The sequence below is a fragment of the Eublepharis macularius genome, chromosome 2 (assembly GCF_028583425.1).
Source record: "Eublepharis macularius isolate TG4126 chromosome 2, MPM_Emac_v1.0, whole genome shotgun sequence".
NCBI lineage: Eukaryota > Metazoa > Chordata > Lepidosauria > Squamata > Eublepharidae > Eublepharis > Eublepharis macularius.
This window is the reverse complement of record NC_072791.1, coordinates 40,267,584-40,281,992: the sequence shown is the minus strand read 5'-3', so window position 1 is coordinate 40,281,992 and position 14,409 is coordinate 40,267,584. Positions and strand designations below refer to the sequence as shown.

The window sequence follows — 14,409 nt, the reverse complement described above, 5'->3', positions numbered from 1 at the left end:
TGGAGATGGGATAATTTACAGCTTTATTATTCTTGGCAGCAAACTACTGAATAATAGATAGGCATTTCAGCTGCAACTGAATAAGTAAATTTGTTTTAATGAATAAATACCAGGAGGGCTGAAAATATTAGATTTTGGCTACTCAAATGTTTAGCCAGAGCTGGCAGTGAAATAAATAGCCCTCTTAATGAAGGACCAACTCAGAAAAAACAATCACAGGCATTACTAACAAGAGGTAGAATTAATTACTGGAACTAATGTTCCAAAATGAAAAGAGCAAGCTTAGCAAAGCAAGACTTAGGAACTCTGTTAGGTAGAGTAGTGAATCTTAATAACTAAAAAAGACACTCCTTTTTCTCAAGTTGTCTGTTTGACCCTCTCACTTTTAAGTTACTACATAGCTGTTTATAACTTGACTTTCAGTCAGGCAGGTCTGCAAAGCAGCATACAAAACCAAACCAAAGAAAGTTAAAGTGACAGAACAACTAGTGTGATAGAAGAACTCCATCTGCATAAAGCAAAGAGAAACTTCAATATGTAAAACTCAAAAGAAGTAACGGTTCCCTAAAGTCACATGAAATAAAACTTTTCTGGACTCAAAACCTTAAGGCCAAGAAGGACTGGAAGAAACTCATCATATCTCTTTGGAGTACTAATTTCACAGACTTGGTGTTGCCACTGAAGAGGCCATGTCCCATATGTACCTGTCCAAACTCTGTACATCTGACAGGAAAAAAGGGAATAGGGCCACTGAAGATGACTTCGTAAGATTCACACGTATGATCCTAAGATTCACAAAGGAGAAGGAAGTCCTTCCAGTACCCTAGTCAAAGCCGTGTAAAATCTTTAAAAGGTAAAAAACAGATCCTATTGATTTAGGACCAGAAGCCAACCGCAGGCATGCAAAATGGCTTCAAAAATCAAAGTTATATTCTCTGAGCAGACTACTCAAGTGAACAGCTTTTAAAAACCAATTTAGGGGAACATTTAATTACTGCTATAAAGAAAACTATGAGAATAATGCAAAGCAGAAGTCAGGCCAATTTTATTCGATGGGGCTTATTCCTAGGAAAGTGTTCTTAGGATTGCAGCCTAAATTTGGCAAATACATAGTTTCAAGCCTTCATATTTTACATTGGAATTCAGTTACCAGACATTTACCAATTACTAGTTTCTGCTGCCCCAAATGGGAATCAAACTGTTAAGACAAACCATATATCCTATCTGTGAATGAATGATTTGATGATATGTGTTAGTCACTTACTTTGCACAAAGCAAGCCAACCAAAGGATACGCTAAACTTGCAAGCCTACTGAATTGGAGATACTTGTCACAACTAGCTCTTGCTACTAGGGAGCACTAGGAGAATCAGCTTTGACAGGGGAAACTTAGATATGTTGGAGGGGCAATACTACAAACTGTCAGTGATGAGTTATATTAGCAAAGACAAGTTCCTAACCCCTTGTTGCTGAATAAGAGGGGAGGGGGAAGAGGGTTGGCAGAAGAGAAGTGGAGAATGGATGCTTAACACACCCTCAATAGCTGCTTCTCGCTTCCCGTTCTCAAGGAAGACTCCCAGGAAGCTGTGGGGGCTGAGGGGGAACAGTCTGGTGAAAGTTGCAGAAATAAAGCTATAGACAAGCACATATACATAACCCTATCTATTCTTCCGCGGCAATGATCCCCTCATCCACGCATTCAGGATATACATGGAGTTGGGAACCCATACTGGCTGGCATAGTATACTTCTGGCATCTGAGAAATATCACCAGCCCATCATGGTCAGTTATCTAGTTAAGTAAAAGTCTAGGCAAAACCTCTTAAAAGAAGATTTTTTAGCAAGCTCACATACTACTCAATAAATCTAACATGACAACGTTTCCCCACAAAGTTCTACAAAGCTACTTTCTCTTTACATCAATACAGAACAAGTCAGCACATATGAAAGAGAACTGGGTAAGCACAATTTCAGTGAAGACTATGCGCCTTAGTACTGCTTCTCTCCCAGCCTATTTTTTGACTTTAATGGTTTAAGAACACAAATAAGATACTCATAATGGCATTCTAAATATCATGTCTACCAATTTTCTTATTATTACAATTATAACAGCAGAAACTTTGCAGGACAGATATCTGGAAAAAACTACATGCCAGATCTTTATTTCAGATAAGCAGAATATCCAATCATTTAAGATTTTTGCAACATTATCAAGTGAGAGCTGGCTGGTCAAATTGATCCATGAAAGCAAACCGAAATCTCTAAAAACAGTAACACATGGAATTCGTTGCCACAGGAGGTGGTGGCAGCTACAAGCATTGCCAGCTTCAAGAGGGGACTGGACAAATATATGGAGCAGAGGTCCATCAGTGGCTATTAGCCACAGGAGATAGATGGTATTCTCTTTGTGGGGAGGTGGTGCTCTGTTGTCTTGGTGCTGGAAGGAAGGCAGTGGGAGGGCTTCTGGTGTCCTGGCCTCACTGACAGTCCTTTAGATGGCACTGGATTTCTAGCCACTGTGTGTGACAGAATGTTGGACTGGATGGGCCACTGGCCTGATCCAACATGGCTTTGCTTATGTTCTTATGTTCTTAACACTAAGACCCTGTGGGCAACCTGTTCAAGACCAAGTACTACAATTCTGCTGTGTCCAAGCACACTGCATGTCCAGTTCTCGTAACAGGCATTGGAATACATTGATGTAATGCTGTTCAACTCATGTGGTAGATTGCTGTAGCCCACCTCTTGGGTCGTAAGCTCCCATAGAGCTGCTATTTTATTTGCTGCTTTCTGGTAAGCACTTGATGTGATAGTGTGCATTTGTGGAATTCAAGGGCACATCTCCCACCTTTTTATACATGCATGGCGGAGGAAAATGGCTAAATAGATTTAGCCCAGGCTGATTCAAAGACTGTGGCTCCTCTTCCTGTTAGATGACTGATGTTATGCAGCTTGCAGGGACATGAATTCAGGGTGTCCTATGCTACCTCCCTGAAGTTAAAGGTGAGTTAAAGGTGAGTCCTGGGCATGGAAAACTTGAAGACCATTCCCTTCATGGACAGCACACACATATAAAAGCAATTCTGGTACTTAAGTGACCCTAAAGATAAGAAGATTGATTTGATACAGGGTAGAAGAACTGTGCAATATATTTCAATTCACTGAAACTTACTCATCATCAACCCTATTTTTTCCATACAATTTCCTACCTTAAGGACAAATGCAGTATCAGAATTTCAGTGCAATGTTAAGCAGAGCTATACACTTTGTTTAACTTATGGAAAACAGAAGGATGGTACCATAAAATCTACGTTGTTCTTTACATTAAAATAGATCAAGAGGTGAGCTGCGGTATTTGAAGAAGTGAGCTGCGGCTCACGAAAGCTCATACCCTACCACTAATTGTGTTAGTCTTCACATGAAAATGTAACTTTTCCTACAAGGTCACAGCATTAAGCAGTTCTAAATATGCTTTCTGGATATCAAAATCAGCCACAAATACCTCCTGGTAAAGTTAGTTGCTATGTGTAGGGATGCCAACTTGCCTGCAGAAAAATGTTCTACTTCTATTACAGACTTAATTGAAATAATTTACTTCCATGCCATGAAAAGCTTCAAAAGCCCATTTCTATACATTAAGACTCTCTAAAAGGGATACGGTATTTTTTTATCCATGACCCTCTATCTGCTGACTGAATCCTTAACAGTCACTAAGAGTGCTGTATCAGGGGACTTGGCCATCATAAAAAAAAACTTAACATATGCTATGATGCTGTTTAATGATCTGCTTATCTATAATTATCTATAAAGTGACAAACCCTGAAACATATGGACACTGAAAATTTTCTACTCCTTTTTTGGTTCCCCAGATCTAGCTTTCCCAAAAAATACCTGAGGAAAAGCACAGGTGGTTAATCTGCTTGAGTTTTAAAGCAATCATATCTGTCAATGAGATAACCTTCCAACAGCCTTCTTGCATGAGGTGCCACGCACAGTACTGGGGCCCCACTATCAAAAAAAGGACTGTAGTTGGTAACATATTCACCAATTCGTCCAGCACATTTTCCCTGAAAGGCATACACCCCTGTGTTGTAGTTGCAGGAGGGACAGATGGTGGATTCTCAGGAGACATTTTTTCTCACGAACTTAAACCAATGACAGGACATCAGGAACATGATGAAATCAATGTTTCATCAGCCTGTCATTTGAATCAGTTAGGTGATCTACCTTACAGAGCTGCCACTGCATTCCCAGTTGAACCTGTGCAAGGTGTGCAAGGAACCTGCTCTCCAAACTGCCCACCTGCCAATCTAACCTTCATTTGGTGCACAGTCTCTTTGCAGTGAAGCTGATTAATGTTCCATTTGCCAAAATGTCAATGAATTAAATGGGAGAACTAACCGTGTGCTTAAGGGTCCCTCACTGACATTAGTGTGTCTTACAAGATATTAAAACAGAGAAGGAAACAAAAATGCAGGCCCAGCCTCCCTAAAACCCCTCCCCATTTCTGAGAAATTATATCAAGATCACTACATCCATCTCAATAAACATAAATAAAGGAAATGTATAGATCTGGAGATAACCACATCAGCAACCTCAATATTATTCCAAGGAAGTCAGCTAGATTGTTTATCTTCTCCAAGATTTAATGGGCTTTGTTTTCCAGAGCCCAGCTATTACCAGTTGGGCCATGATACAAAACCACTTCTCTGTAAGTGACACATTGTGCTGTGCTACTAGCTGGAAAGCCCACAGTTCAGATCTACTGTGAAATTAAGTGGTGGGTGGCCTTAGGCAAGCAGTTCTCTTTCAGTCCCCTGTCTTTAATATGGTGATAGCGCATGCGAGAATTCACCTAGCGTACAGGGCTGTTGTACAGATAATATACTACCTGTTAAACACCATTTGTATAGTACTTTCGCGTGTTCTTCATGGTTATCATGAAAACATAGTTTGGGGTCCTTAAGAACTTTGGACTGCAGCCAGTTTCCATTTGTACTAGGCTTTCAAGGTCAACAGTGCAAAAATATGCTGCAAATGGGTGTGCTGATTTTTAGTAGACAAGGTGGACACTACCTGGCACAGGCGATAAGGCCCTACAAATTTTTCATGCATCTTCACTTAATGTTTGCTCTCTGAAACTCTGAACAAACAAATCAAGTTGAAATGAGCCATGTAATAGAACACAGCGACTGATCTCAAACAGTAAGCCCACTGTTCCTTGTGGGCCCACATACTTTATTGATCCTCAGCTGCTTATACTGGCAGATACTTGCCCTTGGCGAAAGGTTGGACAAGTTTATCTGCTTTAGTGAAATGTGTGAACCTGAAACCAGAATAACAACTTAGCGATGGCTTAAAATGATAATGCTGATGCTCCCTATCTGTAAAACAGGTTACAGATATGTATTGGCCTTATTATGTGATGGCTACAGTTCCAGTTCCATTCCTTCAAATCTTGTAGCTGTAATTTGGACCCTTAGTACTGTTGCTGCCCAGACACTTCCCTCAATACAAGGGCTTTCTGCTGCATGAAAAAAAAACCGAGGGCCCAACTTTAGGACTAACTGTCCCACTTAACACTTTGACACACAGAGACCTGCTCTTAGGGAATGGACAAATGTCCATTCACCAGCTCAAAGTATAATGAGAACAGGGGATGTACCTGCTGAGTGCTGGTGTCCCCTGCCTAAAGGCACAACAAAATATCACTGCTGCCCTAGACAAGTGCTTGATACCTTGGAGCTATTTAGAAAGTAGTCTACTTAAAACCTTTTCAATAACCTCATTTCAAACAGCTGAACAGCCAAAAACAGCAACGCCACTGGCATATAATGAGTTTCACCCCAAATCATCTTTAACTCTTTCCTAACACTTAAAATTTAGCAACAGCTTTATAAAGCTGGCCAATTCCAGATACAGACACTATGGTACAACAAAATCAACTCTCCTGGTAAACACTGCAATCAATGCTTTTTGCATACTAGTTTACAAATAAGATTTATCTGCCACCACAGGTTAAGTAAATTACTAGCATGTTTTTCCTCTTCAAACAGCATATATTATGGGAAAGAGCTTTGAAACAAGGGATTAATTACTTAAGTTAGGCACAGACTTGCAATCAGGGTCTTGCCTGTTCATTTCTGACAACTGCCAAACAGAGAACACATGATCATGAGAAAGAATAATTGTGTAATGTGTGAGGCTTTTTTGTTTTGGTGTAGTGGTGGAGAGTGCTGCTAAGGTACAGCTGACTTGTGATGACTCCGATGTAGTAACAACAACAACATTCGATTTATATACCACCCTTTAGTGGTACCTACCCAGTTTTTCAATTATGGGTGGGACATAAATTAAACTGTAAACTGCTGGAGGTCCAACATTACTCTCCCATAACTACTTTTCCTCCAACTGTACAGCCACTTACCCAAACATACATTTTCAGTTCAACAAATTAGAACATTGCCCGAAGCTTCTCAGAGATCCGCTCGTCACCTTTAAATCATATTCCCATTCTTTCTTGCACCAGCCATTCTCCATTCAACAATGCCCAAGTAGTTCCTATTCCAACCTCCAAAAGCCACTGATTCCATTTCACTCAGGCTACCACATGCACAAAATGCACAAATCCGCTCAGCCTACTGGTATCTAGCTCCATGGGCAGGTGCAATCAGAGGCCAATCAAGAAACCTGCAGGGTGCCAAACTCCAGGGACATCCAACTCAGTTACATATGCATCTTGGAGAAAAAATGTTGTTGCCTGTGCTTTTGGAAAAGACACATGGAGACAGCTTAGCAACTGATCATGACCAGAATAGGATCCAGACCATGCTAATCTTAGTTAAAGCATAAACTTAAATGCAAAAGATGGGAGAAGACAAAAAGAGAGTACAGCTATGGTAAGTGTTCAGAGTGAAAATTAAGAAGACATCCTTTCTGCCTGTCCTTCAATACTGAATGTGTTACTACTGAATAAGTGGGATTGGAGTACAGTGGCCACTGGATTCAAATCCTGCAGTTTGACTGCAAATCAACACAGCTACCCACCTAACACTACTGAATATGTGAACTGACATTATACTGAATCAGATCACTAGCTTTTCAACATCAGTATTATTATATTGGACAGACAGCGGCCCATTAGGGTCTCAAGCAGAGGTTTTTCACATCACCTGCCACCAGGTCGTTTTAAATGAAGTTGCTGTGAATCGAACTCAAGGCTTTCTACATATTGCTCAGCACAGAAAACACAGGAAGCAGGGACAAGATTTTAAATTTAAAAAAAATGTTACAGTGATTAACATAGAAACAACTAACGGGGGGAACTATGGCTCACCGGGGTCTTCTTGATGCACCCAGCCTACAATCAGCGTATGTGCTAGAGCTAGGGATCCTAGATGCAAATCCCTCCTCTGCAGTAAAAGTTAGGCCAACCAATTTCTCTCAAGGATCAACCTACCTCACAGGGCTGTTGTGAGGGCAAAATGAGGAGGGAACTGCAATGAGTTCCTTGGAGGGGGAACAGGTGGGTGGCAGCCTCCCTACTGCATGTCGCCCCCCTTCTTCCGCAGCCCCCTTCCAAGCTACTTCCACTCCCTTCTAGGGTCCTCCCCTTCATGCAGGGCCCCACCATATGAAACGGAGTCTCCACTGACCAGCTGCCACAGCCAGGCTGACCCCGACAAACAACAGCGCCACGGCCCACAGCAGAAACGGGGCCCCCGCCCTCCTGCGCGGCTCCATCTCGCTGACGGTCCCTGCCTGAGAGGCAACGCCGACCGAGCCCTCAGTCCGGCACCCCTCCGCCCCGCCCACCCACGGCGCCGCAGCCAATCACGCCGCAACGCCTGGGCCGCCTCCGCTGCGCCGGAGCCTCCAATCGCCGCCGGACGTCGTCGACGCCGAGCGCTCATTGGCCCAGACGTTCCTTGACATGGCTGCTTCGAATTGGGTAAAAGCAGCCAATTCCTGAAACTGATGATTATGGGCGACGCCTTCCTTCCAGCCAATCAGGAGGGTGGAAGCGCCGCCCTTGCACGCTTGCCCAAAGAGAATAAAAAAAGGGATGGGTGAAAATTTCTTCCGGTTAATTATTGCAGCTTGCGGAGTGTTTCCAAGCGGGGCCCTGGCGACAGAAAAGGAGAAAAAAGAGTTATTATTAGCTAGCCCTTTGGGTGAATTTTTCACCCCGCATGGAGGGTTATTGCATTTTGGAGCGTTTTAAGGAAAATTTTACATAACTTTATCAGTAAGTTTGCATTCGTGTTCCGCATATGGCGGATTCTATGCATTGCCATAGAACCGGAAGTAAATAAAATTAATTAAAACCGTAGCCATTTGGCTCGTCGCAGAGTCGAGCGCAAAGTACTGAGCAGGAAGGACTACAATAACCAAAAGGCAGTGCGACCGTCCCCCCCCCCCCTTAGCGTTCCAATCTAGGCGTCCGTTCTGAGCAACTGTGCCGAAGAGCCGGGAGCAAATGACTTGTGATTCTGTCGCCTTCCAAAATCAAAAAGAGTCCAGTAGTACCTTTAAGACTAACCAATTTTATTGTAGCATAAGCTTTCGAGAATCACAGTTCGCCTTCCAAGAAACTTCAACCTCCCTCCCCGCCCCAGTTGCATTTCTTAGGTTCGAAACCTTGAATAAAGTGAGAGATTATTATTAATTAGCTCAGGTTTCCGATTGGATGGAATTTGACTCATTAGAGGAGTGTCATGGACACTGCTTTTTATGAAGTAAAGCAGGCACAGTTTTGTCGGGTCAATGATCGTTCAGCCAAGGCAGAGGCTTATGTTTTTATTTAATCTGAGGTTCCGTACGTGAAAAGGTGATTGTTGAGTCTTGAAAATACTATGCTAGGAAATCATCTATACATTTTGAAGTGAAACTTCTGCAAATCTGGACTAGATTTAAACCACCTCTTGAATCTTTTTAGCGCATTAAGTGAACTTTAGCTTCCTAACGCCTGCTTTCACTGTTCCAAATGGTGGGAGACAGAGAGGTTAGTATTGCTAGAGGATAAATAACGTCTTAAATCAAATCAATGCAGTTTCCTTGAATCCCAGGAAGTTGTGGCCATTGCTTCTCTCCCCAACCCACCTGTCAGGGGAATCAGTTGCAAATGTCCCCAGCCAGAACTTTAACTTTCCCCTTATTAATGGCTCATTTGAATCTTTGAAACAATACACTTTGCGGGTCTTTGAAAGAACCACAGAGTGGATAATTACTTTTAGCTTCAAGGGAAGTATTTCTAATGCTTTAGACCGTTGGGAATTGGGTTAACACTGGTTATGACTAAATCAGTATCTCAGATTAGTTCAGTCCTCTTGAAGTAGCTTGGGCCAACATCCCAGAAGCTAAACATTTCCTTTCTTAGCATCTCCTTGAAAAAAGACTTGGGTTCCAGATTTTCCACATCTGGGGAGTCCCTCTCCATCTGGCGATATAAATACAATTTTTTAGTAACTGGTTAAGATTGTAGGATTGGTTTGTTCTGCAGTCTATGTAGATACAGAATTTGACTTAAGATTATGTGTCTTTTTATCCCTCCCCCCCATTAAAACCACTTTATCATATTCAAGTGCTTGAGAGAGCAAGCCAAAACAGGTCGACCCAGAAGTAAGTCCCCTTTTATTCAATGGAGCTTACGCCTGGGAAAGTTCTTAGGATTGCAGCCGCTCTGATTCTGCAAGTTGCATACCTAGATGTGTAGTGTTACAGATCAGATCAGATTGGAGATAAGGTAGGTTACACCCCAGAGAGGCTGAGGGATCAGCTGCCTTGGCCAGGAAGTTCCTATCTGGTAGAGAGGTTTTTTTTTAGAGTATGAAGCGCTTGATGATAAACTAACAGAACCTTGGAGGAATGCTCCACAGACTGTGGAGGTACATAAAACCTTGCGAAAAAGAGGCAGTAATCACCTTAGATAGCTGGTTCCTGAGAAATTTCACAGATTCCCTAACAGTATTTATTTTTCATATTTTAAATGAACGTTGAAATAATGTGTTAAATTAAAAAAAAAGAAGTATAACCTGTATGAAGAAGAAAATACCCACTAGTGTCATAGACAAAGGTTTCTTCTGTCCTTTAAAGTTCTACCAAAAGGCAGTTACTGCTGGTGGTGATGGTTGTGGAGGTGAAGAAGCTAAAAGCCACGATCCAGATGTCCAGGTTCCTAGAAAAAGAAGAATCGAACAACGGTGGGGGGTGGGGAAGGTAAATGTGGGGAAGTTAAATGGGCACAACTTGATGGTATGAAAGGTGGATGAAGTATTGAAAATGTGCTTCCAGTAGAATTATTATTCATTTATAGTCTGCCTTTCTCACTGAGATCCAAGGTGCATTACACTGTGCAAGTGAAATACAATATAAACAACAGTCAGGATGTTCACTGAGCAGCAAGTACCATAATGAACAACAGTTAGGATATTCAGTCAACAGATACAATAGGGTATGGCGGCAGGAAATTTGAAAACAAGCATGAAATCGAGCATAGAGATGAAATCTTGAAACAACGAGTAACTAATTTACATGGACTGTTAAGCAAAGTGGACACTCCCTGGTGATGATTATCTACATCAGCAGACAGTGTAGTATATAGTCCCATGTCCCAACCAAAGCATCTCCCTATAGCCCTGTAATCTGGCTAGAAACCCCTCCTGAATAATTCAGTTTTGCATAGTTTATGGAAAGCCAGCAGTGGGAGCTTTCCTGCCTTCCTCAGGCAGGCCATTCCATGAGATAGGGACAACCACAGAGAGCACCTGTGTGGACAGCTGTTGATTTTGCCCAACTGCAGGGCAATATCTGCAGAAATCCCTGTTCAGATAAGCAAAGCTGCCATGGCAGAACATAGGAGGAGAGGCGTTCACACAGATATGAGGGGTCAAGGCCATGAGGGGCTTTAAATGTGACAGTCATGACCTTGAATTGAGGCCAGTAACTGATGGGAAGCCAATTGAGCGACTGCAAAATGGGAGTAATATGCATACTCCATCTAGGTCCTAAGAGTAAGTGAACTGCAGTGTTCTGCACCAGCGGGAGTCTCTGAATCTACTTTGAGGAGAGACCTATGTAGAGTGCATTACAGTAGTCTAGCCTCGATGTTACAGTGGCATGAATCCAGGTGGCCAGATCAGCTGTGTAAAGGAATGTGGATGACACAACAAATTCAACAATGCTGAAATGTGATTGATTACCAATGCATTTTCCTGAGGACCACCAACTGATTAAAAAACCTGAAGCAAATACATTTAAAAGTCTGCCTTTTTCATCTTTCACACATCCACATTAACAGCAGGATTTTAGGTAGAACAAGAGAAATCTGTCTGGGACGGCAACAAAACCCCCCCCGGAAACCTCTTGATACATTCTTTGGCATTCACCATATTCCCCATCTCAAATTCTTGCAGAAAGACACATACATAGGAAAAGAATTTGAAGTCTATTCAGCCATCTTATTCTCATCAGGTGCCTCGACTTTAAGCGGTTTATTAAGGAGCTATCCAAAAAGGCAGAGCTGAAGTGAGAAATTCAAAAAGGAACTAATTAGCTTTGTTTTATCTCACTCCCTGGAGAGGTTAGTTCAGAAAGCAATCTTGGAACCATTAACTGGCTGGTAGCACAGGTAACTCGTACAAGAATCACTCCTTTATGCAAGCTGAATTTTAAAGGAACAAACTGCCTCTTCTCATGCATATATAGACCTATTGCAGAAGCCGTTTCCTGTCCCAGGCCTTCGCTACAACATCACCTATCCTATAACAAAGAATGGCAACCCAAGGCAAAATTCAGCAATATACAGTGTGATGATTCCAGCTTGAGGTTGCAGTGTTGGAACGAAACATTTTTATGTTGGGTGAATAGATCCATGGTTTTGCTTTTAAGAGATCAATAGGGGTGTGCATTCAGAAAGTAACTAATAAAAATTTGAGTTGAGCACAGTTCATTGGCATCAGAAGGTTTACAAATTATTTTGTTTCCCAGGGTGGCAGTTGGTAGGCAGGGGCAGCGAGGGGAGATAAGAGACTCAGCCGGTATGTTCTTGATAGGCATGCTGTCCAATCACCCACCATTGTTCTGTGGGTAGTATGTCCCCTAATTGCACAGCTGGCTCACTGACTTTGGAAGGTTGCATCCTTTATTGTTAGCAGTCAGACCCCTTCCTCATACTGAAAGAGCAGTTTATGAATGTAATATAAATTTCTTCCTCTTGTCCCATAAGCACAAAACACTGCCTGGAAAGGCAGAGCAGATGCCAACCACAGCTGGAGTTGGAAAATTACCAGATGTGACAGATCGACTAGCTGCCCCTCACGCCCCAGAGAAGCACTTAAGTGACACAAAGAAGTCTTCCAGGAGTTCCTGTTTTATCTCATCAATGCCCTTCTATATCTTCTCTCGCCCACCTTCCCAATCAGAGCTATTCAGAGACCTGATAGTTCTCCCCATCCAGCAATAACTGGGTCATGAAACCCCATTCACACCTTTTGTCTACCCTGGTAGAGCCATTAAGCTTCTCCTTATTGTCCAAACCTCTGGACAAGCCATTATCCTTTTTTTTATTTATATAAATTTTTTATTTTTCAGTATACTACACAACACTACAATAACACTACACAAGACTATCACAAGGAAAGGGAAAGGATGAAGAGAAAGGGAAGGGGCGGGGAAAAGGGGACATAAAGGGAAGGATAAACTACATTCAACACTACACTTCAATGTTTTCCCTTCATACTGCCATAATAGAAAAAAATAGCTCAATAAAATGATGATGGGGTGGTTAATCATACAGATTACACATTTCAAATTCTAATTAAACTTTCCTCCCCCTTCTGGGTCCCGGACGCAATTCTCTCTGTGCAACCGCAGCTGCGGTGCTCTCCTCCCCCCCCCCCTCAGGCTTCTCCTTTTTTTCGTTCTTGGTACACTGGAATTCCAGGTTTTTATCCTCAAAATCCTTTAGTTGATCTTCTGATAGTATCTTATAGGCTTGATCTTTATGTCTAAACCATATTCCTTCCGGAAGTAACCATTTATACTTTATTCCATGGTCCCTCAGAAGAGCTGCGAACTTTTTGTACTTAAAACGTCTTTTCCGGACTAGAAATGGAACGTCCTTTAAAATCTTGACTTTATGACCCATAAAGTCCAAATCCGCATTGTATGAGTTATATAGGATAGTGTCCCGAATCTTTTAAAATGAAAAGTCAATAATGATCTCGCGAGGCAACTGTCGCTTTGTTGCATATTTTGAAGAAGCCCGACGGACCTCCAAAATGGCGCTTTTAACCTCTTCTTTAGTTGTCCTCGCGGGTGTCGCCAGTAGTTCCGAGACCAAATCCCACAGATCCTCATTTTCCTCCTCTTTCACATTTTGGAGACGCAAAGTTGTCTGCGTTCGTTCCACCTGTAGCCCGATCAGCTGGTTCTCCACCAACTTCAGCTCTTTTTTCGTAGCCTTCACAAGTGACGCACTTTCCAGAGCAGACTTCTCTGCCCCCCCCGCTACTTCCTTAATGGTTTTCACTTCGCTTTCAATTGAGCCCACCCTTTGATCAGTTTCGTTCAGCTTGTCAACAAAGGGTTTTATGGCTTCCACCACCGCCCTGCGCACCAACTCTTCGAGCGACTCTCCCTTCTGCAAGGTAGCCGAGATTGACTTACCGAGAGCGGGACTTTGCTTCTTTGCTGCCATTTGGGGGGGGGGGGCGCCAGCCAGATCCTGGAACTCACCAAAGGGGAAGAGCAAGTCTTCTTCAGATCAACCTCTCCTTCACAAACGCTTGTAGAACAGAAGGGATTCGCTTGTTTACAGGCTTCCGCCTGTTTCTTTTATTTGCCGTTTCTCGTTGCCCGGCGGCACTCAAGGCGCCGCGCACGTCTGCCGGCCTCCATAGGGACAAACGGGCAATTCCCCCCCCCGCATTGATTCCGGGAGGTTCTTCCCGCAGCGTCCCGGATCCTGCCTCCCTAACTGGGAGTCCTGGGGGCTAATCCTTGCAGATCAGCCGCCCGGTCAGGGTGCCCGGTCGTTTCCTCCCGGACCTGCCGAGAGGAGCGTCCGGCATGGCTGAGAAAGCGAAACCGAATCCTGGACAAGCCATTATCCTTGAGACAAGACATCAAGTTTTGCCTTGGACACATTTTGCCCTATAATTGGGCTGCCCTCAAGCACATGATGGGTGTGTGTTCTGGGACCCAACTATGCAACCTCAGATTATGTCTGAGCTCTTCTTTCTCTTCTGTGAAGCATTGGTCATTTTGTTGGTGTTCCCACGGACCTTCCCCCTCTCCAAGACTGGTAATGTAATTATCACCCTATCCTGAAGTGCTCTCCCTGTTTCCTCAATTTTTTTCTTAGCTAGCTCTGTATGTATGTTGTTTGTGTGTTTCTCTGTACATTTCCC

At 42.9% G+C, this 14,409-nt stretch overlaps 1 protein-coding gene across 1 annotated transcript in view; it reads right to left on the bottom strand.

The window, feature by feature from the left end:
- The window catches only part of SEL1L (SEL1L adaptor subunit of ERAD E3 ubiquitin ligase), a 41,155-nt gene extending 33,369 nt beyond the window's left edge, over positions 1-7,786 (bottom strand). The window contains exon 1 of the mRNA XM_054970465.1: positions 7,654-7,786. Within this exon, the coding sequence (XP_054826440.1) occupies positions 7,654-7,741 (88 nt within the window). The 5' untranslated portion in view covers positions 7,742-7,786. The remainder of the gene's footprint in view (positions 1-7,653) is intronic.
- Between the last annotated feature and the right edge of the window lie 6,623 nt (positions 7,787-14,409).